General features: G+C 48.6%; 1 protein-coding gene across 2 annotated transcripts in view; it reads right to left on the bottom strand.

Moving 5' to 3' along the window:
* TNFRSF11A (TNF receptor superfamily member 11a) overlaps positions 1-26,701 on the bottom strand; it is a 60,902-nt gene that overhangs the window by 22,753 nt on the left and 11,448 nt on the right. Inside the window, exons 2-6 of one of the 2 annotated variants that reach the window (XM_008261434.5) lie at positions 10,406-10,487; positions 8,983-9,108; positions 6,029-6,172; positions 1,581-1,674; positions 832-926 (exon numbers count right to left, since the gene is read on the bottom strand). In XM_008261434.5, the coding sequence (XP_008259656.1) occupies positions 832-926; positions 1,581-1,674; positions 6,029-6,172; positions 8,983-9,108; positions 10,406-10,487 (541 nt within the window). The remainder of the gene's footprint in view (positions 1-831; positions 927-1,580; positions 1,675-6,028; positions 6,173-8,982; positions 9,109-10,405; positions 10,488-26,701) is intronic. The other variant, XM_051851145.3, reaches the window with a different exon arrangement.

Consider the following 26,701-nt stretch of genomic DNA (forward strand, 5'->3'; position numbering starts at 1 on the left):
ATTCTTGATTTCTGACTCTGGTCTGGTCCAGGCCTGGCTGTTGCTGCCATTTGGGGTTGAACCAGCAGATGAAAGCACTCCTGCTAGCATGCTCTTGCTCGCTCGCTCTCTCCCTCTGCCTCTCCCTGTATTTATTGCTCTGCCTTTCAAATAAGCAAATAAATCTTTTAAAAAATAACCTTATTTTCCCCAAGCTATTTTTTATATTATCTTCCAGACAGATCTTAAAACCGCTCTGATTGTGTAACTCCATGCCCAGACTGCTTTAATATCCTCCTGCTGCCCAAAACGTCAAATTTAACGTCAAAGCCGATTAACTCTGGTACTTCAAGGCCCATGTTCTCTTGTCTCCTGAGAAAGGTCTGCTTGTACTGTTGGCGCCCAGCTCCACGCGGACCCACTCACCTGTAGGAGACAGCCTCCACCGTTAACCAACAGCTTTCTGTCCACCTTTAAGATGAATCTGACCTACAAAATGCTCCATAAACTATGGTAACTAGATTCTAACAAGTTCCTATGTCTGGTTGGGGACCAAAACCTCTCTGTAGGCACCCTCACTGCCACCACCAAGATGCCACCACATCAGGGCCTTTTAACTTATGCTTGCAACTCTAGTTTCTTTTTTGGCATACAAATATATTATTAGTTACCCTCCAGGAAATGGAGAAAATTGTTAAGTAAGCCATGTATCTAGAATTAAAATACTGATAAAGAGGAAACGTTGAGCTAACAATGCTGCGCCCTTCTGAGGGACCATGGGATTCAGGAGGGAGCACACGAGCCGGCTTCCCAGGGCCCCTCGACCAACCACCAGGCCCCTCCCAGGCGTACCATTCGGTGGCTTTCTAGATGGCAGAGAGGAACTGCAAACCACATCTGATTTTTCCGTCCCGTGACGTTCTTCTATCTTTCCAAGGATGGTACAGCTGTGGGGGGAAAGTAGTTAAGTGCTGCGGTTTCATGTTCTCGTTTTAAGAGGCAATCGCAGGCTTTGTCCCACTACACTGCCAGCTCCGTCAGACCAGGAACCCACGTCTCTCGAAGGTTTGAATCCCTGGGGCCTCCTACGGGGAGCAGAACATCACCACAAAGACAGACGGACTAATACAGAAAGAACTTCAAGATAGGTCACAGGAAAAATCCTCCAGGTGCTTCCAGCATGCAAACATGCGTATACGGAGGAGGCTTCTACATGCACACAATTGGCACACGCACATCTCTGGATGGATAAACCAGCCAAGCGAGGAAGCTGGAAGACGCAGTGGTACATGGGATGACAATAAACATCATAAATCATTTCCAACTAAATGAGCTTAGGACCAGGAAAAAAAAGAAGCTGCCACTGTAAGCCGTGGTCCATGGAACCAAAAAAGTCATGCAAAGTTCCTGCCCCACGTGAGGCTGCACGGTTGACTTGACTGGTTTACTGTCCCGAGCTGCACTGAAGCCTTTTCCATTTTGACCATGACCTCTAAAGGAAGCCTCACCTAACAGAGCCTGTTTGCTTTCCACCCAGATGAGACGGTGGCAGCTGAGCTGCTGAAAATCAACAAACGCTGAGCTCCTTGGTGGTCACTTACTTGGTCCAGGGTTTGCATCTGTCCATGGCAGAAAAGGTGTCTGAGAAGTAGCCGGCTTGGCAAGGCTTACACACCGTGTCCTTGTTGAGCTGCACTGTCGAAAAACAAACGGACAAAAACAAGGCACACAAAACAAACAAGGACACTTAGAGATCGGCCAGGGTGGCGTTCCAAGGGACCAGAGGCGAGGAGCTGCCCCGTCTGCCTATTGTCTCCCGGTCCCTGTCCTCGCCGCCAGTGCCTATTTGCCTCAGCTCCCACAGGCCTGGCCGCATAAGCCGGTGCTGACACCAGAGCTGTGTTCGGAAAGGCCACTTGCTCAGTCAGCCACCACTGCTGGCATCTGATTCCAGATCCAGGCTGGCTCTGGTCCTGCCCTTCTGTTGAGAGTTGAGAGCCACTGAGTGGGGAACACACACCATTTCTGAGTAGGGAGCCTGTGTGCTCTCTGCCGTTTTAACCAGACACTGCCTGCTCTCCCCTTTGTGGCTCATAGCAGCCTTGATCTGCACGGAATGGCAGCTCTGCTACTGCTTGTAAGGAAAATTTGCCATCCTGACTCCTTCCAGTCAGCTTAACTCATCAGCCCAGGTACTAGAATGTCAAGTTTTTCCAATTAAAAAAAACAGGGGGAGGCATTTTGGCACAATGTGTGGGGCAGCTGCTTGGGATAGCCACATCCCGTCTCAGAGTGCGGGTTCAAGTTCTGGCAGCTTGGCTGCAGGTGCACCTGAGAGGCCACCAAAGATGGCCCAAGAGCTTGGATTCCTGCCACCACACTGGAGACCCAGATGGAGTTCCTGGCTCCTGACTTTGATTTAGCCAAGCCCTGGCTGTTGTAGGCATTTGGGGAGTGCACCGGAGGATGAAAGATCTCTATCTCTCTATATCACTCTGCCTTTCAAATAAATAAATCTTACAAAAAATAAAAAACCACAGGTCTCTTGCTCTTACACCAAGGGTGGTTCCAAACTTTTTCTAAAAGGGCCTTAGAGTAAACAGCATGGGCTTTGTGAGGCCTTAAAGTCTTTGCTGCAACTACTCATAGCACAAACATAGTCACAGACAATATGTTAAAAAAAAAAAGTGACTATGTTCCAATAAAACTTTATTTATAAACTATATGTTATAGGATGGATTTAACCCTCGCCTTAATTCACAGTACTTGAAACAGGAGTTTATCCTCATCAGTAAGCCTCACTCAACTCTCATCACCCTCAGTACTGCATCATCAAAATAAGAAAAAATCTCAGACTTCCTATGTCTGTCATCTATCCTTCGATCAACATGGGGCGACCCTTTGGTAACTGCAATGAAGAACGCTGGCCACTGTGTGGTATCATAGTCAGGCCACAAATAATCCTTGAAATTAGTGGTGCTTCTGTGATTTATTTTCATAAACACTAAAATAAGGAATAAAATTTTTCCCTTCTGAATTCGGATAGGCAAAGTCTTGATTTCTTCAACTTGGCTTAGTAAGTAGACTACCTGCTCTTTGATCTAGCAATTTGATTTGCCTTGAAACTATTAAGGAAAGTCCAGTTAATATCCAAGAACTTACATTAATTCAAAGGCTTTTCAATAGACAGACACAGTCTAGAAGATTGTGAACAACTCTCAGAAGCCAGAGACTCCGGCCGGCCTTCAAAGGTTTAAGGGCATAACTCCCCACAGCCTTGACTTTGCCAGAAGCATCCTGCGATCTTGCGCTCCCTTCTTGTTCTCACAAGCACATTTTTCCTACTTTACAAAAGATGGATCACTTCTTACCCACCCCAAATCCTGCTATGGTGCCAAGCCTTGGAGATGCCAGAGTGACGTATTAGTGATGGCAAAGCTCCTGCCTCCAGAGCATGCTGATGGAGTCTTGTCTTTCCCTATCTCCTAAGGGCAAATGTGGGGCAATAGAAATGGGGTACTTGGGACCATGCTGAGTTGTTCTGAATTCAAAGATACTGCAACATGGGGCAGGCATGAGATTTTTCACTCATCAACCTCATTGCTTCTGTCCTCCACCTCTTGTTAAAAAATGCATCGTTCAAAGATACAAGGCAGGAGCTGGCGCTGTGGTGCAGTGGGTTAATGCCCTGGCCTGAAGCGCCAGCAACCCATATGGGCGCCGGTTCGAGACCTGGCTGCTTCTCTTCCAATCCAGCTCTCTGCTATGGCCTGGGAAAGCAGTAGAAGATGGCCCAAGCGCTTGGGCCCCTGCACCCAAGTGGGAGACCGGGAAGAAGCTCCTGGCTCCTGGCTTCGGATCGGCGCAGCTCCGGCCATTGCAGGGTGAACCAGCAGACGGAAGACCTCTCTCTCTCTCTGCCTCTCCTCTCTCTCTGTGTAACTCTGACTTTCAAATAAATTAATACATCTTAAAAAAAACAAAACAAAAACAAAAACACAAAGGTACAAGGCAAGGAAAGATCTACCAGGAACCCTGCAGGCAGCAGCACCCATTGCAGGCAGATGACAAACTTGCAGGAAGGCACTGCGCCTTGTCTGTCAGTCACAATCCAGAGGGAACTGGCTGTGACTGAGAGACTTTAATAATCAAAAAGCCAAGCTGCACTCTGTCCAGGTTAAAGCATGTCTGCTTCAGCCCATACATTCGGTAACAAGGACTCCCTGTACTAGATAGACTCTGTGAGAGATTCTTCCGTCAATATGCATTGAAATAAATAATATTTCAATTCTCCCAACCCTGTCCAAGTGTTTCAGGTTAAAACAAGTTTGCCTCTAAGTGAGAGATTAACACCCACAATCACTTACTATGTCTCCAAAAAACTACTTTGTTATACTTTCTGGAAGTCAGGAAAGCAAAACTCTAAGAAATACTTTTGCAAATCAAAAAGGATTTCTGTTTCTTTACTTTCAACAAAATTTAAAAATGCAATTGGATATTAAAGATAACTTCATATGTCATATCACTTATGACCTTGGGCACAAAACTCAGATGGTGCTAAAAAGAATTGAGGGATTGAAGTTTTTCCTTAACCATTTAGTTATTTATGTGAATCAATTTCTCAGCACTTATCTATGTAACAGCAAGAAATATAAGTAAATTTATGTTGAATCCTGTCACATCTTAGCAGTACATAATATTCAGCAATGAAAATGTGAATTGGAAAAACCTCCCACTCATTATGCAGTTCAAATGCTTTTATTTTTATGATTATAATATAGCAAAATATAACATTCATTTTTGACCACTGTGTAATAATAAATATAGTAACAACTCGGTAGAAATATTTTTAACCCTGAGAAACTTGAGTCACAGGGAATTTTTTAAACTTGAAATTTCAAATAAATGTACATTTTTGATATAAAAGAATAATAAAAGGTGATTAGGAGAAGCCCTCCAAACATAAAAATATAGGGGCTGGCATTGTGGTACAGTGGGTTAAGCTGCCACCAGCTAAGCCAGCATCCATTAGTCCCGGCTGCTCTGCTTTGGTCCAACTCCCTGCTAATGCTCTTGGGAAAGCAGCATAAGATGGCCCAAGCAGTTGGGCCCCTGCCAGTCACGTGGGAGACCCAGATGGAGTTCTGGGTTCCTGGCTTTGGCCTGGTCCAGCCCCAGCCTTTGCAGCCATTTGGGGAGTGAACCAGCAGATGGAACATTTCTCTCTCTCTCTCCCTTTCTCACTGTCACTCTACATTTCATATATATATATGTATATATATTTGAAATATATATAATATGGATAAAATTCCATGGTAGAGGTGGAATGGACACAAGTCAAAGCACAGAAAGAAACTATGTAAAATCTGTTGCAGTGCCGGCGCCGCAGCTCACTAGGCTAATCCTCCGCCTAGCGGTGCTGGCACACTGGGTTCTAGTCCCGGTTGGGGCGCTGGATTCTGTCCCGGTTGCCCCTCTTCCAGGCCAGCTCTCTGCTGTGGCCAGGGAGTGCAGTGGAGGATGGCCCAAGTGCTTGGGCCCTGCACCCCATGGGAGACCAGGAAAAGCACCTGGTTCCTGGCTCCTGCCATCGGATCAGCGCGGTGCACCGGCCGCAGCACGCAGGCCGCGGCGGCCATTGGAGGGTGAACCAATGGCAAAAAAAAAGGAAGACCTTTCTCTCTGTCTCTCTCTCTCACTGTCCACTCTGCCTGTCAAAAAAAAAAAAAAAATCTGTTGCAGTTAAATGTGATTAGAGCAATTTTTAAAATGGATGACAGTGGGTCCCGTGGTATTCAGATTCCAGTGATTTTGTGTATGTGTGTCGCTGCAGTTACAATTCTCCAGTAACCAAGTCCATAGCAACTCGAGATTTGTAAGAAAAATTTTTGAGACGTTGACGTAAAAATGTGCCTGGATGTGAATGGTTTTTCTGAAATTACTCTAAGGGGTGTGTGTGTGTGTGTGTGTGTGTGTGTGTGTGGCTGCCCTTTGCCCTGGGCTAGACCACAGGGCTCGGAAGGGAGGCACAGAGCGCATCGAACCGTACAGGGGTGCTGGGCGCCGAAGCCCGGGGCGCACTCGGCGTTGCGGCGGCAGCACTCGCAATCCTGGCTCCAGTGGTACCCGGCCGTGCAGGCGCAGCGTCGCGGGGCCGTGCTGTTGCCGGGGTCCACGGCCACCAGGGCCTTGCCTGTGGGCGACAGACGACAAGTCAGTGGCCAGTGACGCACCGTCCGTGGCACTGCGCTGTCCCACAGCCACCCCTAGATGACCAGACGCAGCGCCCGCCCGGCTCTTGCATTCTGAATCACGCAGGCCACTCGGTTTGAGGAACTTCCAAGTTCCTCCTCCCACTTCCTGTGCTGGCACCAGAACCTCCCATGGGTTTCTCTCTAATAATTCAGTTTTGTGAGCTTTTAAAAAAAGTCAGTTTTCATGTTAGTAGGAAGACTGGAGGCGGGAATTCATGAGTGTTGAATACTTTAGCAAGTGCAAAACGGCCAACCCGGCACGTGGCGTCTTGATTTTTAGTAAACTAAAATCTCATAAATATTCTTAATATTCTTAATAGATGGGACCTAAGAGAATAGGTTTTCTGGAGATCCTTTAGGTTCCCAGGGTGAAAACAGGGGTCGCTGTGTGCGTAGCTGGCGGAGAGCGAAGAGGCGGGCAGGTTAGGCTTGGGAACCCATCTCTCCCCAAACAGAGTGCTTGCCTTCCTACCCAAATCTCCTGGCCCCTTCACTTTTTCTAGAATACCGGTACATGCGAATTCATCTATTACAAACCACACACACAGAGACACAGTCATCTGCCGATCCAGCTTGTGAATGCACCCACTTGGCCCTTTCACAAGCAGCTGTGGACATGCACGGAACCGTGTGCGTTTCTGAGCTGTGCCACACGCAACGTTGCAGCTGAGGCCACACAGGCAACAGTCTGCCTTCTTGCTTTCAGCTCACGCTATAAACATTCTTTCTGTAGACCCAGTGCCACGTTCTCAATGGTAGACCCAGTGCCATGTTCTCAACGCTGTGCTTTGTTGGTGACTTCCCTATCTACACAGCCACCAAGTGGCACGCTACCATCCTCCACTGCTCCCAAGTGTGACAAGGCTGCGATGCATCTCGCGCCTTCCAGAGAAAGTATCTAGCGTGCATAAGCTTCATTCAGGCCTGAGTCACAGCGATGTTGCTCATGAACGCCATGGTAATCGATAAAAAAAAAGTATCTCAAATAGGTATCTCTAAATGGAAACGCAAAAGGTTATGTGTTGATTGGTTGAAGAAAATGCAGCAGCCAGAGGCTCACGGGAACCTGACCCTGTACTTCCCCTCGGGGCAGTGGTTCAGTGCTAATTCACTGTGTGTGATGACTTTATAGAATCAACTGTGAGTGTGTGTGTGTGTGCACACTCACACAGATGCACACTACATCGGAAGTAGCCTTGCACCCTTGCAAGACTCCATCTCATCTAGATTGTCCAAATGGCCCTTGCCCTTTATATTTGAGAATCCTTAGATGAGTTTCCAGGGCAAAAGAAACAAACAAACCAGAAAATTCTTCCCTCTTTCATTGGCTCAAGTTACCTCCAGCAGGGTGGGGTCACTGCCTACTTCCATTCTTCCTAGAGCAGAGCGTGGTGAACCTGGAGACGTCCCCACTCCCTCTTGTGCCCACTTTCTGAGGGGCAGCACAGCTCTGCGGCACCAAGGCCGATACACAGTGCATGGAACAGACATGGATGCATGTCACCTCTCTGTTCCCAGTGTCCTACTCAGATGCAGCAGAATGGGAGACAGTAGGGTGAGGAATAACTCGGGCATGTTTAAAAATATCTTAATGTACCAGGTTTTTGGCTTTAATCAATTTTGGCAGTAGACAGAATGAATGTTTGTTTCCAAGAGACAGCAGTGAGTCAAGGTCATTACTAAGCTGTGGGAAATAAAAAAGACCCGATCAGATGCTTCTGCTCAGTGGACTTTCCGTGTTACCTTCTCCCACTAAAGTCTCTGCCAGTTGTCTTGAACACAGCAGAAAAAGAGTGTTAAAAATACTTAGTTTTTACTTCTGTCCAATGGAAATGAACACCTACAAACAAGGATCACTTCAGTAGCCTATGAGTCTCCTCCCTGTCACCCACACTGAGGCTGCTAAGTGTTCACTAAAATGTCCAGGGTAAGCCTGGAAGCAAGAGAGCTCTTGCCGGGGCTGGCATTTAGCTGGCATTTAGCTGCTAAGATTCCTGGTTGTGCTGAGCGGCCTGCATCCTCCACTACAGCAGTACCTGGTTTTGAGTCCGTGCTCTGGCCCCTGATTCCAGGTTCCTGCTAATGCAGAATCTGGAAAGGAAAGCTTCCGGCTCAATCACCTGGGTCCCTGCTCCCCTGGGAGACCTGGATTGAGATCCTAGCTCCTAGCTTCTGCCCCGAGAGTCACTGAAGGCATCTGGAGAGTAAAGCAGTAGATGAGACTGACTCTCCCTTTCTCTCTCTAATAGATTGATTTGATTTTTGAAAATATTCAAGGTCAAAAAACAGGGATGGTGGTCTGGTAAGGCTGTCAAACTTTAGAGTTAAAACATTCATGGTTTAGGACAAGGTTGAAGAGGCAGAAGTTCTGGTTTGAGTCCTGTTTCTCCTCTGTTAACCTTGGAGAAGTCATTCAACCTCTCGGAGAGTCCACTTTTCACCTACACAGTGATAACGTGTGAGCACGCGTAGGGATGACCATGGCTGTGTCTGGGGAATTGTTGACACAACATCGTGGGAAGGCTGTCCCCTGTAAGATGGGTCCCACGATTAAACTGCAACACAGACACATTCCAAGACACAAGTTCTAAAGGTAGAATTTCAACACAGGGCTTCAGGGATATAAAACACATAACTTCTTCCTGTGCCCCTAAAAGAAACCCCACTGACTGTACCTAAAAATGTTTATCTAGAAGAGACGATCTGAGTGAAAAACAAGATGAACTCAGAGTTTCCACGACTAACTCACCAGTGTCACAAACTTTATGCAGCAAGCATTTATCTTCTTCATTCCAGGTGTCCAGGTATTCATCCGGGCCACAGGACAGACACACACTGTCAGTGGTAGTAGTGCATTTAGAAGACAAGTACTTTCCTTAAAGCAGAAAGGAAAAATGCACCAGTCAGAACAACAAACAACACAAAGCAACAACAACAAATGCACCAACCTACTCTGCAGGTGCACATGACCCTGATCACAGGAGGCCCCCAAGGGTGACATGAACACGACGTGAGGCCCTGGGGCACGGGGAGTGTCCGGCCTGGGCTCCGCAGGCCCCTCAGCCGGCTAGAATAGCCTGTCCTGGCGACAGTGCTCTCTCGAGGGAGAAGGCCAACTACCCTCTGCACCCACAGAGCTAAAGAGCAGAGCTGTTATTTTCGCTGGGTCTTACAGAACATGAGAGGGTCCCTGGGACCCACTCAGGGAATAGGGGGCTAAGCAAGAGGAACTCATGATCCATTCCCTCTCCCATCGTCAAACTCTTCTCTGCTTCCCGTCCGCAGAGTTGACATCTTGTGTCTTACATACGCTATGGGCTCATGGTTAGCTTACTTTGACCAAGAGTTAGTCTCCCTCCCTCCCTTCCTCCTGCCCTTTCTCCCTCCCTCCCTCTCTCTCTCTCTCTCTCACACACACACACACTCACACACACACACACCCTTGAAAATCACTAGATCTTGGTTCTGCCCAAGAAATATTTGTAGTTAAAATATCCAAGAGGTCTTAGTATATGAGAGTATTTTTAAAAGTTCATAGAAAATGGAATTAAAAGGTAAATTTATCTGGATGCTAAAGTTTTTTTTTGGAAATCCGTGGATTTTTTTCCTAATATGCATTTTTCCACAAACCTTTTAAATAGCCCTCGGAAGGTAACCCAGCTTTCCTCCCTCACTGAACAAGAGAGGCAGGACTCCGTGGGCTGAGGAGTGCCGGGCCAGGTTCTGGCAGGGCAGCGCTGGGAAGGGGCTCGCCCGTCCTCCTCTGCCCCTCAGCAGGTAGGTGGAGGAGCTATTACTGGGGTGCAGGCCATTTCTTTTTTAGCAGCGGCAATTCCAAAGTGGTTATCCCTAAATAGAATTTCTGTGCAAACAAGTTTAAGAGCTGCAGCTCACATTTTGAGAGCTTGAAGCATAAGGTGCTAAAATATGCTCTTTAAAAATCTTCCTTGCCTGCCCAAGGAACGGTGTTTTGGCAAAGCTGTGTTGTGGCACCAGATTAAGCGCCAGTTTCTGAAGCTGGTTTTGACTTTGAGAGATTTTATCTATTGAGCAAAGAGGGACAGGCATGACTACCCAGCACCCGTGCAAAGGCCACCCCATTTCCTTCGTCATCCCCACAACAGCCCCGCCCACTCCCGAGGGGCAGCGAGGCGGCTCAGCAGCGGGGGTACCTGGTTCACACTTGCGGCAGCACCGCCCGGCGTGTTCGTAATGCCTGTCGCTGGCGCAGGGAGGAGCCACCTGCAGACTCACCTGAAAGGAAAATTGATGTTGGCAGAGATTACTCACAGGTTCCTCCTGGAGCCAGCAGAAAGTGAACCGCACTAAACAGCACTGAAACAGACCATAAACCCTCCTGAACCTGGGGGATGGAGGATGACCTCCCAAACGGCCCTCTCCTGTTTCCTGCTATGAGCTCATGAAACCTACATTTTAATTCAAGGCTGGGAGCCTCTTGAAGCACGCTCATGGTTATAGGACAGATTAGACGCAGCTTACAAATTATACACCGAAAGTTGCAAATTGCTTGATACCAGCCACAGCAGAGCGGTTCCTCTTCTGTGGGGTTAGGTCGTGGCTGCTAGGCTGAGCCCCCAGCGAGGGGCCCCTACAGTGACCGTTCCACAGGATGGCAAGGTCGGTCTTACAAGTCCCCTCTGACTTTGACATGCTGCTCGACACCGCTCGCCTCTTCCAATGTTAAACGTGCGGAGAATGGGTCAACATGGGGACAGCAAGGTGTTGGATGCTCTGGGTGTGCTGCGTGCCAGCCTGCTGTCCCAGGGACTCTGGGCAAGTCACTTAACACTTTCTGAGCTTCCGTTTCCTTTCTGGTTCAAAACAGTCCGATTCTAATACAAATACTAATCTCTGAATCTGCCCAGCAAAGTAAAACAATACAACAAGACAGCCAGTCCCCTAGAAGCACCAGAGATTCTTATCAGTTTGCGGCAGGAAAGCTCTTTTCCTTCAGAGCTTTCTCAAGTGTGAGAACAACAACAACAACAAACACTCCGGTTACAGGGGACAGATAGGGTTTGGCTGAGCAGACCTCAGCGCGTGTACACCGCACGCCAGGGCTCCTGCAGGCCAGTGGGGTGCCGACTGGCAAACCTCCACCGGGTGGTGCTACCACCCAGGCAGAAGGCTGCCAGGGCCTGCTTCCTGATCCGCAGGAATCAGCCAGATGAGGACCCAGGACCTGGCGGGAGGTGGCGGCGGAGGGGCACAGAGGCAGTGAGGTGGAAAAGGGCAGTAAGACACCATCAGTGTCAGCCGAGCAGAGGTGGGAGATGACAACGAAGGCGGTCAGAGCTGGGCCAAGGTCAAGGGCGGCTTCATCTGCATAGGAGAGGTCTTAAGGTGTGGAAATAAAATAGCTTAGAAGATGCCACGTGTCCTCAAAAACTCTCAATCATGGGAATATGATTTATAAAGGAAGCACCCACCCAGCAGAGTGGGGGTGGGAGAAGCAGCCCACATGGGCCCCTCTCACCAAGGATTCGGGGGTGGGAGATTGGAGCAGGTACACGGGGCGGGGCTGGCGGGGGAGGCTGAGAAAATCCATGTGTTACTGGAGAAATGTGTGCAGGAGTGTTGCACTTGGACTTGCTTCCTGGGCATGGCTAACTTTTCCCACAGACACCACAGACAGTCCAGGGGACACTGCAAAGAATGACTTGGGGCCAGGGTTGTGGCGTAGCAGTTTAAGTGTTCACCTGCAATGCTGGCATCCCATATGAGCACCAGTTCAAGACCCAGCTGTTCCACTTCCCATCCAGCTCCCTACTAATGCACCTAGGAAAGTAGTCGACAATGGTCCTCGGGCCCCTGCAACCACATAGGGGCTCCTGGCTTTGGTCTGGCCCAGCCCCCCACTGCACCCATTTGGAGGGTCAACCAGCAGATAGATCACCCTGTCTCTCCTCCTCTAACTCTGCCTTTCAAATAAAAAGCAAAAATTTGGGCTAGCACTGTGCATAGTAGGTTAAGCCTCCGCCTGTGGCGCTGGTTCCCATCCCATCTGCTCCTCTTCTGATCCAGCTCTCTGCTCTTGGCCTGGGAAAGCAGTGGAAGATGGCCCAAGGGCTTAGGCCTCTGCATTCATGTAGGGGACTCAGAAGAAGCTCCTAACTCCTGGCTTTGGATTGGCCCAGCTCCGGCCATTGTGGCCAGTGGATGGAAGACCTCTCTTTCTGCCTCTCAAATAAACAAATAAATCTTTTTTTAAAAAAATGAATGACTCCAAAAGAAACCACTGCAGGGCTGGCATTACGATGTGTTCAGAGTTGCCTCCTGCAGAGCTGGCATCCTGCTCCACTTCCAATCCAGCTCCCTGCTAATGCACCTGGGAAGGCAGTGGATGACGGTCCACATGCCAAGGCCCCTTCCATACACGTGGGATACCTGCATGGAGTTCCAGGCTCCTGGCTTCAGCCTGACCCAGCCCTGGATGTTGTAAGAATTTGGGCAATGAACTGAAGCTCTCTTCCTCCCTCTAGACTCAATGAATTGAAGCTCGCTCGCGCGCTCTCTCTCTTTTTCTCCTTCTAACTCTGCCTTGCAAATAAATAATCTTGAAGAAAAAAGAAAAGAAAGCACTGCACCCTCCCTTTCTCTTTGCTTTATAGGACACTGGTTCCCCAGAGGCAGATGCTGCTCTTCTGTGCCCGGCACGGTCACTCATGCACCCAGGAGAGCGCGGAGCTGAGGCAAGGCGGTACAACACTTGACAGGATCCCTGTGGGCCTGAGCCTGTGCAGAGATGGCCCCAAGGCCAATGCCAAGGGGAAAGAGCATACAAGTGTGGTCTGGCCCCACTGCAGATGGCAAAGGTTATCAATTGCTTCTGACCCCAAAGAAAGCTGCAAGTCTCCGAAAGATAAGCACACACTCGGTCTGCATTACACACATAGAAAGGTACTTTTTAGGGGGAATTTGCTAAAAGGACTCCCCCTGCAGCAGCTGGTGAGGGGCCCTGTCAGATGCTACTGGCTGCGCCCTGAGTGTCACCTGACCTGAGCACTTGGACTGTTTGCTTCCACACTCAGGAGCTCGGCTGTGATTCACTCCCTCCAGCCTGCGGCTGCGCGAGCTTTATGCCTCCTTGCAAAAATGAGGAATCCCTGCTTCACAAGTGACCACCTGTCCTAATTTAAACAGATTTTCGCAGATTAAAATCCATTTCGCTTTTCTAAGCTTTTTCCTTATTAAAACTTTTCACCCAGCCATGCCTTTAAAAAAAATGTGATTAAACCACACACCATAAAATTAAGCCTTTTAAAGCACACCATTCAGTGAATTTTAGTAAAGTCACAGTTACACAATCACCATTGCTATCTCATCTGGAACACTGTCATCACCCTCCAGCTGACATGTCTCCTGGATGGAACTTTTAAGGGCAGCAGCAATTTTGCTAGTGGGAAAATAATGCCATGGTGAGGCAGAACATTATGGACTTAATCTCACGTAAGATCCAGCTTAAGCAGAAATCTACTTTGTTCTACAGGTACAAGGTATACTCAGAAGTACACATTGTGATCTTCAAAATGGAGATTCAGGTTGAGTTTCCCTTATGTGAAACACTTGGGACCAGAAGTGTTTCGGGTCTCAGAGCTGCTCCGCTTGGAACGTTACCATCAGCCTTACCAGGGGAGCATCTCCAATTGGAAAATCCGAAATCTGAAATGCTCTGAAATCCAAAACGTTTCACATTTCACGCTGGTGATCAAAATGTTCCCGAGTTTGGAGCACTCCGGTTTTGGGCTTCTAGATCAGGGATGCTCCTCTGTACTTACATGACCTGAGAGGCAACTTACCTACCTATGTGTGTTTACAGAAATGTGGTTTGGGGTTAAGTAAAAGCAAGTCTGGGAAACTGAAGGGTGGGCGCACACCCGGGAGCAGGCAAAATGCACCTTTCGGTCCCTCCTCCTCCTTCTTGGTTCTCTGCTTCCAACTTTCTTCCCCTCCATTTGCAGAAACGCAGTTCTAGGATGAGCCCCTTGCTGGAGAGGACTTTGGGCCCCCTGGTCCTGGCCAGCACATGCAACCCTCCTAATGCCAGTCGCACTCCCACCTCACGCCCCAGCCCTGCAGTGGGCTCCCTGGTCTTCTGTCTGCCTGGCAGTCCTCTCGTGGGTAACATTAGGAAACGAGTCCTCACCAGCACATCCATCTTGCTTCACCGGGTCCCTGGAGACTTACGGAGCTGGCCCTCAATGTTGCAGGCCACACTGGCTCTCTGCTACCTTCTGACTCCCAGACTCGGCCCTGAGTCCCATCTGCTTGGGCTTGGCTCCCTGTTAGCTTACTCTGATCTCCTTACACCAGGCCCCCATCTGGATGGCCTATCAGGCACATCGCCTGGGCACTGCCTCTTTGTATGAATGAATGGATGTCCTTCAACCATGCAGCTGTGTCCCTGTCCACCCCAGTGTGACCTCTCCTTTTGCATAAACAGGATTCTGATTCTGCTGTCCATCATTTTACCACTGGCTTCCCTGTCCAACAGAGCCCACCCTGCTATGCCTGGACCATCCATCTGCCCAGAAGTGGGCCCTGGCTCCATCCTCCAAGACAAGCTCCCAATCTTGGCAAGGTGGTAGCTGTCAGTGTTGGTAGCAATTCCAGTCAAGTAGTGATCTGATTTTTTTTTTAAATTCTTGTTTAAGTGTTTACTGAAATAATCCCCCAGGAAGTAGGGGGATTTGGGCAGAAGGCTGCCACTGTTCAGTTATGGGGTGATTACGCCTGGCACCTTGTTTCCTAGGGGTAGCCACGGAAAGCCTTGATGATTGAGTAGAGGTATACAAACCTCGAGGAACCCAGAATTTTTCCTAGCCCACCTTTAAGACAGCCTCATTTCCATCTGGAACAACAGTCAATGCTTTTGAATCATAGTTGCTTTCAGGAAGCAAACAAAGCAGAATCAGTTTTTTGAATTTTTAGTTTTTGAGAAGGAAACATCATTGTGCGATACAAAATTCACAAGACACATAGCTTGTTTGGGGTAAAGCCTCTCTCCTTCTTCCCAGGCATCTTTCTTCATAGATAACTACAACAACTGTCTTTTTTTTTTTTTTTTTTTTTTTGGTGCATTCCTCTAGAAGTGTAAGGAGTATCCACTTATGATCTATCTGGTAGCTGTTCTATAAAACAGCTGCCTTGTAGGCCAGCTGGGATCAAGTCCATTTGCTGCACTGGTATTTGGGGGAATGCAACTTGACCTACAATACTTAGAAGTCTGGTAGAAAAAAACAGCCATGTATGCACAGGGTCTTCCTATGATTCTCAATTTAAAGATTGCAAAACATCAGGGCCTGCTTTGTGGTACAGCAGGAAAAGCTGCCTCCTGCAACACTGGCATTCCATACGTGCACCGGCTCATGTCCCAGCTGCTCCACTTCCAATCCAGCTCCCTGCTGATGGGCTGGGAACAGCAGAAGATGGCCCAAGTGCTTGGGCCACTGCGCCCACATGGAAGACTCAGATGAAGCTCCTGGCTTTTTTTTGGCCTTGTCCAGCACTGGCTGTTGTGGCTATCTGAGTGAACCAGTGGATGGAAGACGTCTCCCTCTCTTTCCTTCTCTCTCTGTAACTCTTTCAAAATAAGTAAATCTTTAAATAAATAAATAAATAAATAAAAATTACAAAAACTCTGGCCCACAAAATGTACATCAAATAACCTTTGTGGACTTTATTATTTGTTTGTGTGGACTTTAAAAAATTATTTATATTTACTTGAAAGGCAAAAAGGTAGAGGGAGAGAGAGAGAGATAGCGATCTTATCTGCTGGTTTACTTCCTCAAATGTCCACAATAGCCAGGTGGGGCCAGCCTAACGTTGGAGGCTGGGAACTCAATCCAGATCTCCCAGGTAGGTGGTGGGGACCCAAACACTTGACCCATCACTGCCTTCAGGGTGCACATTAGCAGGAAGCTGGACTCCAGAGCGGAGCCAGGACTCAAACCTAGGTACCCTAAATGGGATGCTAGCATCTTAAGAGGTGGCTTGACTGCTGTACCAAAAGCCCACCAGCCTCCAACCACTGTTTTTTCAAATATTTCCCCTGAGTTAGTAAGGACAGGAAGAGTGTGTGTATGGCAAACACCCCCTACGCATACGATGCCCCCCAGGAAGCCTTCAGAGGCTAGAGAGGGGATTGGAGAGGTAGGAGGATGCACCTGACCTACGGCACTTTTGCCTCACTGTCTTGTGTTTTGTGTGCACCTGTTTCAGGGTACACAGGCTGGTGTTTGTCTTGATGGCTAATACACTGAAAACAAGTGTATCCACAGTCTGTGGCAAACTTTTGGAGGGAAAGTGGAGATCATACATTGTAAATGAAAATTCTCTATAAAATTATGTGGATTTATTTCCCTATGCAAAGCCATGTTGGGGCAAAATCTAAAAAACTGTAAGTGAAAGAAACGTAACAATTCTGCCAATGGAGTGGCAGAGACAAACGGATTGGGTGGGTGTGGAATCCTCCGGGGAGGCTGGCCTCCATAGCTGTTTTGTATGTTGTTATCAGCCCGTCGCAGCGAACGTCATTACAGAGACCAAGGTTACTTTCTCGCTCTACTGAAAATTCACGCTGACATACAACCACCAAGCAAAAGGAGCCTCAGGCCTCTGTGTCAAGTCAGAGGGAAAGAACCTTACCCCAAAGAACACATCAGGGATTTTCCAGAGATTTTATTTTACAAAATATCATCCGTGACTATACTTGAGAATTTGGCTATGATTTCAGTTCGGATGATATCAAATTTCTGACAATTACAGTAGAACTGAAAGATGTGGTTTTTGTTAAGAGAGGAACTTTCAAATGTGAAAACAACACTTCACTTAATCGTCCTGCTACCCTTGGGGAAAAAAAAAAAAAAAAACTTAAAGAAAAATAGAACACAAATAAACTACCAGTGATATGTGTCCCTGAACATTAACAGAGCTTTTATTGCGATGGTCTCACACTAAGAAATTATTTCTCTCTGAAGGACTTGGCTCTGCCAAGTAAGTAAACAGATGCACGGTCACACTAATATATCGGAGGGCTGTACACGTGAACGGATGCTCTTACATCTTGTCCATTTCTTTAAATTCGTCTTTTTCCAGCCAGCTAGCTAGGAAGACGGGCCAGAAAGAATGTCTAAAGGCTCCCCTTACAGATATGGGTGGAAGTGCAGACTTTTACACCCAGATGTTCTGGGGGATCTCTGCAGGTTTGTTCCTTTCTTAGCTGCTTTCTCTAGAAGCTTCCAGATGCCAGGAGTCCAGAATTCAATCTAGAGCTCCCGTGTGGGTGACAGGGACCCCAGCAACCGAGCCTTTCCCTGCTGCCTCCCAGGGTGCACATGAGCAGGAAGCTGGAGTGGGGTGTGGAGCCAGGACTCGGACCCAGTCACGTCAGTATGGGATGTGGGCATCGCAAGTGGTAGCTGACCTGCTGCCCCAAACACCCACTGGCGACTCCAGACTATTGCTGACTTTGGTATCCTGTTGTATGTCTCTCAATGGACAGAGACCATTCCACCATCACACTTCTCAGCTGAACGTTCCTAACTGCGAGTGGAGATGATAAAGGAATCATTTGTAGCCCAGAAGCCAGGTGGGGCAGGTTGTAAGAAAAAAAACAAAAAAAAAAGAAATTGCAATTAAAATAAAGTTTGATCTGATAGAATGCAGGAATTATAGTGTGACAGACAGGGGCAGAGGCCTGGATAACTTGGGCTGCAGGAAGGGACAGGGTACCTGGCATGCAGGGGACAACGGCAGGCAGGGGCGGTTCCGGCGGGTGGGCAATGGTGGGCTGCAGGGAGATTATTCTCTTGGAAGCTCTCAGCTTTGTCTGAGCAGAACAATGCCTGGCATTTCCTTAAGAAAACCATCTTCTTGTCTACACTGTGAAGTTTTGAAAAAGCAATTCTAAGCCCCAGTGTCCCGGCAGTAAAATGTGGCTAATAACCATGCCCACCTCACCGCACGCGTCAGCTGTGACGGTGCAGACACGACCGGCGAGCGCCCGTAACCACCAAGGTTCTGCTTTCTCGCCTTGAGGCTGAAGAAGTTTCTAGTAGGTTTATGGGGAGGATGAAGACCGTTCTGCACGGAGGTCTGCAGCCACGGAGGGAGGGCTTCTACGGCTCACACCTGAGAAGATCAGCAGGCGAACAACCAATCGTTTCCTGAGCTAGGAACGGAAGCTGGGGGTCAGCAGAAAGGGGCAAAGGTGGAAACGAGAGACAGGGGACCTGAGAAGGCTCCCAAGGCCTGACGGTTCTCTGGGTGCGCCTTTCTCATGATATCTAACCCGGCCATGACGACCAAGAGCTGCACAGCAGAGTGTTCGGTTGCACGATGGGAAAAAGGATTTTTTCATCAAAGAGGTGGGTCTTTCTTAAAAAAAAAAAAAAAAGTTTGATGTCAAATAAAGAAGTGCTTTCTCATGGGATTGGAAAGCTGAGGCATGGCCGTGAGACTGTGACACGTGACCCGAGTCACTGCGGTGGTTTTTCTGTCTGGGGGTTCGGTTACGTGAGCCACGCTTGGGTGAGCGCAGAGACTGTTTCCTCAACGCCGCTGATAAGCAGCCGCGAGATTCTGCCAATGATTCTGTTAAACAGCACATAATCAAGTTATGACCAAAGGCCCTTCCAGACATTCTCATTTTAAATAAACTGCATAGATAAATTGTCTAGCTTACAGATTTACAGAGGAAATAGCACTCATTTTGCTTTTGTACAAACCAAAGCTTTGCATGTCATGCTTCAGATCAGCTCTGCCCAGGTACTCAGGCAGACAGTATGTTATGAATCAAAGAGACAACGAGAACAAAGCAGCAGTGTTCGCGGATCGCCTGTACACCCCAGTGGATCACCTGGCACACTCTCTGGAGTGTGTTCACCGCCCCTGGGAAACCAGTGTGCTGTGGGATGCATGGAACACTTTGAGACCCAAGGCTGGCATTGTGGTGTAGCAGGGAAAGTCACTGCCTGCGACGCCAGCATCCCTTGTGGGCACCAGTTCTCGTCCTGGCTGCTCCACTTGTGATCTAGCTCCCTGCTAATGTGCCTGGGAAGGCAGCAGAAGATGGCCCCTAACTCCCATACGGGAGACCTGGATGAAGCTCCTGGCTCTGGCCTGAGCCAGCCCTAGCCATTGAGGCCATCTGGGGAGTGAACCAGTAGACAGAAGAGCTAACACACTCTCTCTCTCTCCCCCTCCCCACCCTGTAACTCTGCCTTACAAATAAATAAATACATTAAAAAATAAGTTCTCTCAGATTGTCTTAAAAAAACAAACAAACAACTTGGAGACCTTAAGTTATACTGGCTGGGTCTGTGGCCCAGGTCACAACAGCAGCAAATCCAGGGAGTCAGAGGAGTTAGCAAAAAATTCCCTGAGTGTTTAAAACAGAATTCATTTCAAAGAAATATATCTCAAGTGCTTGGGCCCTGCACCCCATGGGAGACCAGGATAAGTACCTGGCTCCTGCCATCGGATCAGCATGGTGCGCCGGCCGCAGCATGTTGGCCGCGGCGGCCATTGGAGGGTGAACCAACGGCAAAGGAAGACCTTTCTCTCTGTCTCTCTCTCTCACTGTCCACTCAGCCTGTCAATAAAAAAAAAAAAAAAATATATATATATATATATCTGACACATAGCTCTTGGAAAAAAAATACTGCTTCCAAAAGGAAGGCTCAAGTGTTCTGTTACTCATATAATAGGAAAAGGTGTGTTTAGCTCATTTGAAGAGACTGTAAAGAGAATTGTGACAGTCACAGCAATATGAGGGGGGTCTTCAACAACTTCGCGGAAATGTACATTATGAAAGAACGATGCAAGGATTTCAAAAATCTTTCACACGGGGGCTGGGGCCGGCGTTGTAGCATAGCAGGTTAAGCTGCTACCTCAGATGCGGGCATCTCATATGGGCTCTAGTTTGTGTCCCAGCTGCTCCACCTCCAATCCAGTTCCCTGCTATGGCCTGGGAAAGCAGCAGAAGATAGTTCAAGTACCTGGACCCCTGCACCCACGTGGGAGATGCATATGAAGCTCCTGGCTTTGGCCTGTCTCAGCCCTGGCCACTGGCCGTTGTCATCTGGGGAGTGAACCAGAGGATGGAAGCTGTCTCTGTCTCTCTCTAACTCTTTCAAATAAATAAATCTTCAAAAATTGCATCAAAATAAACATAATTAATTGCATTTTCCCACGAACCTTTGAAGTACCCTGTGTATTCTGATGGACCTGCCACGGGGGTAGGCATTGTGATACAGTGATTAAGTTGCCACTTAGGACACCCACGTCCCTATCAGAGGGCTTGGGTTCAAGTCCCACTTTTGTTTCTGATTCAACTTCCTGCTAACGTGCACCTTGGGAGGCAGCAGGTGATGGCTCAAGTACTTGAGGCCCTCCATGCCACTCATGTAGGAGAAGTGGATTGAGCTCCTGGATCAGGCTTTGGCCTGATCCAGCCCTGGCTATTCCGGGCATTTGGGGAGTGAATCAGAGAATAGATCTTTCTCTCTCTGTTTCTGTCACTCTGCCTTTAATTTAAAAACTGATCTGCTATTAAAGAATTTGGGGACTTCTAAAATGCATTTTATGAATGTATGTCCAGTGACAAGGAGAGTTTGGAAGTCCAGTTGAAGGATTCCTCCTGGTTGGCCAACACTTACTGGCATCATTGAAAATGATAAATATGAACCAATCCCCTCCCTCCTGTGTGCAGCACATCCCCCCCAGGAGGAGTTGTGAGTTCAGTCACTACGCACACAACAGAGGAAGCTGAGGCATTCTCTTGCCCAAGTCACAGAGCTTTATCTTAAGACCAAAGTTTTCTTGGAATATAGACCAGAAGACATATTTTGGTCTGGCTCAGGGTTTAACGACAGAAAGCATCAATGTCTCCAAACAGCTCTGCTGCCAGCACACCATCAAGGGCATGGTGACTGAACGCTGGCTCACAGGCTGGCTCAGGTACTGTCAGGGGCGGGGCCAGAGGCAGAGACTGTTCCCGTCCTCAGAGATGTGGGTGCTGGGAGACACGGCCACAGAGACAGCAAGGAAAGAAAACTGGAAGAGGTCCACGTGCAGTGCAAACACCAGTGTGTTGCAAAGTTCTGGAGATCTCGGCTCCACCAAAGCCCTGAACTCTGGCTTCACGGACCACGGACAGGGAAGGAGGGGCACGCAGCTTAGGGCCCTCTGCCTGGTGTCTGCGTCAACCCCCTCCTTGGATGGGTTGGGGATAACAACTGTGGGAAAGAATGAGGAGGCACCGGAGCCAGCGAGGGTCAGAGGGAAGGGGCGGGGACAGAAGGGAGAAGTGGAAGGAGGGAGGCTGCAGCCAGGGAGGGAGGGAGGGAGGGAAATGAAAGGTGAGAGAGTGCAAGGCGGGGAGCCTGGCCGGCAGCCCAGGTTTATTCTAATAGTGGGGAAAGGTGGGGAACCTTAGAAGTTGTAGAAGAAAGGGAGGATCCTTTTTTTTTTTTTTCCAACAACACAATGAAACAATGTTTAAAGAGTGCTTGGATGAGGAAGGGCACTGAAAGGTGCAAAGTCCATTGAGACAAGCAGGAGCGCAGACCCAGAGAGCTGGCCCAAGCACACGCGCACACACACACACACAGGCACACGGGCCCCTCCAGACCCAGCACCTGCAGGAGGCCAGGCGTGCAGCTCACGTCAGAGAGGCAAGAAAGGCCTGGCTCCCATTGTAAAAGGCTGAATTGGACTTGTCTGATGCCTTGGGGGCAATTTAAGAAAAATTTTATTGCTAAAACATTTCCTTGTGAAATTCGCCATTTTCACGGTTGAAAGTGCATAATCCAGCGACAGTAAGGACAGTCGCAGGACGTGAAATGATCACTGCCATTTTCCAGGACATTTCCAACACCCCAAGCAGGGTCTCTGTCACCGTCAGCCCCTGACAACTGCCATGCTTCTGCCTGCCTCTGTGATCTGACTACGCAGAGCGGAATCCTACAACACTTAGCCTCATGCATCTGGCTTATTTCACATATTTCACTTTTTTCAACGTTCACCCATTCAGTGTCATGGGTCATCAGAACTTTATTCCTTTTAATGGCTGAATAATGTTCCATTCCATGAATACTACATTTTGTTCACCCACTCATCTGTTGATGGACAGTTGGCCTGGGGTTATTGTGAACAACACCGCGATAAATACTGGCACACGGGTATCTGAGTCCTTGTTTTCAGTTCTTGGTCTACACCTAGGAATCACATGGAAATTTTACATTTAGCTTTTTAACTGTTTTCCACAGGGACCTATGTCATTTTACATTCCACCAGCAAGGCATGAGCATTCCATTTTCTCCATATCAAAAATGTTATTTATTTGTTTGTTTATTTAAAAGGCAGAAAAAGAGGGACAGTGAGAGAGAGATCGTCCATCTGCTGGTTCATTTCCTACGTGGCTGCAACAGCCAGGGCTGGGTCAGGCCAAAACTAGGAGCCAGGAACTCCATCCGGGTCCCCCATGTGGGTGGCAAGGACTCTGGTAGTTGGGCCGTCTTCTGCTGCCTTCCCAGGTGCACTGGCAGGGAGCTGGATCAGAAGCAGAGCAGCCCGGAATTGAACTGGCGCTCCCATATGGGATGCGGCTTTCCCTGCTACACCAAACACCCTCAAGCACATTTTTCTTAAAACAGGAAAACTGAGCATTTCTTTCAAGATGGTCATCGTGACCCCAGAGCCCTACAGCCCTCCTACGGCACCCAAGTTCCACAGCACTAATCGTTAATACCTAATCACAGTCCATGAGCAGTCCAGGCAAAATTAAATGACCCCATTAAAGAATAAGCAAAGGATTTAAATAGACACTTCTCCCAAAAAGGTATAAAAATGGCCAATAAACATACAAGATGCTCAACATTATTAGCCATAAAGGGGAGACCTGGGTTGATTTTTTGGGCTTCTGCCTTCAACCCAGTCCAGCCCTGGCTATTGCAAGCATTTGAAAGTGAACCAGTCATTGGAAGATCTCTGTCTGTCTCACTGCCTTTCAAACAAAAATGAAAATAAACGAAAAATTTTAAAAAAAAGTTCTCAGCATCAGCATGATGGGTAGCAGGTAAAGTCACTGCCTGCAATGCCATAATCCCATATGGCACCAGTTTGAGTCCTGGCGGCTCCATTTCTGATCCAGCTCCCTGCTAATACACCTGGAAAGCTGTGGGATAGGACCCAAGTGGAAGACCCAGAAAAAGCTCCTGGCTTCAGTCTGGCCTGGCCATTTGGGGAGCAAACCAGCTGATAGAAGGTCTCTCTCTGTCTCTCCCTCTAACTCTGCCTTTGAAATAAATCAATAAAAGAAATAGAGAGAGAGAGAGAGAGAGAGAGAGAAATAAAAAAAGTTAGTTCTCACTCTGCGGCCGGCGCACCACGCTGATCCAATGGCAGGAACCAGGTGCTTCTCCTGGTCTCCCATGGGGTGCAGGGCCCAAGCACCTGGGCCATCCTCCACTGCACTCTCTGGCCACAGCAGAGAGCTGGCCTGGAAGAGGGGCAACCGGGACAGAATCCGGCGCCCCGACCGGGACTAGAACCCGGTGTGCCGGCGCCGCAAGGCGGAGGATTAGCCTAGTGAGCCACGGCGCTGGCCAGTTCTCAATTGTAACAGCATCACTACATCACTACTTGGTTCCTTAGCAAAGAATCTAGGATATTTAGCATTTAAGTCAGACATGTTCAGTGAATTCAAAACAGAATAGTGGGACAAATTAACTATACACTCATTTATTCCTCAAATATTAACTGAACACATACTATATGTCAGAGGCCATTTTAGGTCTCGTGGGTTCAAGTGGATGGATGGCTGACAGTTCCTGCTCAGAGTCCAGGGGAGAAGAATGAGAATAAACATAGAATTATTATGGGATGCCTCCCCAGCACACAATCCCCGAGTGGAGACCAGTGTAAGTGCAGGAGCAGGCCAAAGCCATAGCGTGCATCGAGAGAGGAGCATTCTGGGAGACATGGAAGGCATTTGCAAAGGCCCTCTGGAGGGCCTGTGCACCTCTCGGTGGAGGAATAGCGGGAGAGCCTGTGTGACTGAGAGGCAGGCGGTGGGCAGGTCACACAACTGAATACACAGATGTACACACTGTGAGGCAGTGGGCACCCAGAGTGTCGGGACTGTGTGGCACAGACTTGACAGGTGTGTTGGATATGCCCATCACCAAGGTTTAAGTAACAGGCACTTCATGCTATTTTTATGACCAGGCAGGGATTGTCACATTTGCCTCAAGATTTAAAAAAAAAAAAAAAATTCTAGGCCGACGCCGTGACTCACTTGGCTAATCTTCCACCTGTGACACCAGCATCCCATATGGGCAATGGGTTCTAGTCCCGGTTGCTCCTCTTCCAGTCCAGCTCTCTACTGTGGCCCAGGAAAGCAGCAAAGGATGGCCCAAGTGCTTGAGCCCCTGTACCCACATGGGAGACCAGGAGGAAGCACCTGGCTCCTGGCTTCGGATCAGCACAGCTCTGACTGTAGTGGCCATTTAGGGGTGAACCAATGGAAGGAAGACCTTTCGCTCTGTCTCTCTCTCACTATCTACCTGTCAAATAAATAAAAAAATCATTATTAATTGTGACAAAATATATATAACATTTACCATTTAACCACTTTGTCACAAGATGTTTTGGGAATAGATATCATACACAGAAAAAAAAAAATCTGACTTAGGTTTGATTTTAAAAAACTAACAAAATAGAGCAGCCGTGGCCTATAAGAAGTTTTGACCTGGTCCCATTCTGATTTAGCAAACTTGAAACAATTGACTTTTTGTAGTGTCTTGCAGGTTGCTTTTTCCTGGGCCCCTCAGCCTTGCTTTCCTGACCACCTTGATTCTGGATAGGCTCCTTGAAGGGGGAAAAAAAAAAAAAAAAGCCAGCAATGCACTCATTCAGACAGGAACATATCAAAGGTGTGCTGCTTTTTGCTCAATCTTCTTCCTTCCCCGCTACACAATGCATTTATTATTTGTGCTCCGTGAAAACATACAGCTTGAGGGAAAATGAGAAAAGCGCCTCGGATTTCCAAACTTTAATTGCAAGTTTCTTTGTCTTCCAGAGATAAAGAGCAAAAAAGTTTGCAGCTGTGGGCTACCTGAAAAGAATGTGCAAGGAAGGTGTTTCCTAAACACGGTAATTAGGAGGCTTTGCCTTGTCCTGCTGTCACTCAACACGATCCCCACAGGGCCCACTGAATGCCCCTTTATTCTCCCGGTGCGGAAACATTTTTTTTTTTAATGTATGCATTTCAGATGAGAACTGTTCTTGCATCTGTAGTGAAGTCAGCGGCCCTTGCGCTCAGTTTCCAAGATGGCCTTGGACTTCTGGGGTCAAGGACCCTTGAGCTCTGCCTCTGAGAAGGAACTATCACCTTCCACTCCACTCCCAGGCTGCAACCTGGTGCTTCTCAAGCGTGCGTGAGTCGCGTGGGAATCTTAGCAGGTGCAGATTTTGTGTCAGCAGGTCTGGGGTGGGGCCTGGGAGTCTTCATGGCTAACAAGCTCCCAGGGGACGCTGCAGCTGTGGCCTGCGGAGCAAGCCCAGCTGCTGATGTCCAGTGCACCACGTGGTCTTGGCTCCAGGTGCTTCTCTTGCCCTCTCCTTACCAGCCCTACAACCGAGGCTCCTTGGCCTTGACCTCATTCCAGCCTTCCGTCCTACCCCCTCCTCTGCTCCATTTCTCCCAGCAACTCTGATCCTGCTCAACCCTGGAGCCTTGTGGCAAATGTGGAACTCCTGACCCTTGACATTTTGGATTCACCTAGGATTCCCATCACACCGGGACTGGTTAGACCCTGTGCTAGATGTCCCAGGCCCGGTCCCGCTGACACCTTGTTTTTGTTTGTTTGTTTGTTTGCTCTTCCTGGTGCATAGACTGTAAGCTGGCAACCAGGCCCTCAACACACCACCCCATCCCCTGCAACACTGGCTGCGAGACTGCTATGTGCTCTCACGGGTTCACCCCTGCACCCATGCTCACTGGTATGCTGAGCCCCCTGAGCCTGGCTTTGTGTCACCTGTGCCAGCTAATCACTGCAGACCAGTTTGTCACCATATTCGCTCAGGTGCCCCCCTTCCTGGCTATGCCCTCACCCTCCTCTGCCTTCACTGCCAATCGCAATGCCAGTCTGCAGGCACAGCCTCTCCCGAGGAGCCTTCCTGGGGACGCTGGCCCATGAAATGCCCTAGCTACCACGCGGTTCACTCAGACCATCCCCACAGGGCCATACCCAGGAGCTCGAGCTACATCAGCAGCTTGCTGTGGGAAGTGATGTCTGCCTCTGGTGCCCTAGGAACGAAGCAGGCGCTGGCTCTGATCAGGAGCCCCCAGGACACTGGATGTGGGTGGGGAAGGTCTCTCCCCACAGTGACTGTGGGGCACAGGCACCAGCACCCTAGTTTCTGGAATAATCAAGATCACA

This window comes from Oryctolagus cuniculus, chromosome 10 (assembly GCF_051225735.1).
Source record: "Oryctolagus cuniculus isolate XC-2025 breed Fujian yellow rabbit chromosome 10, ASM5122573v1, whole genome shotgun sequence".
NCBI classification, from domain to species: domain Eukaryota; kingdom Metazoa; phylum Chordata; class Mammalia; order Lagomorpha; family Leporidae; genus Oryctolagus; species Oryctolagus cuniculus.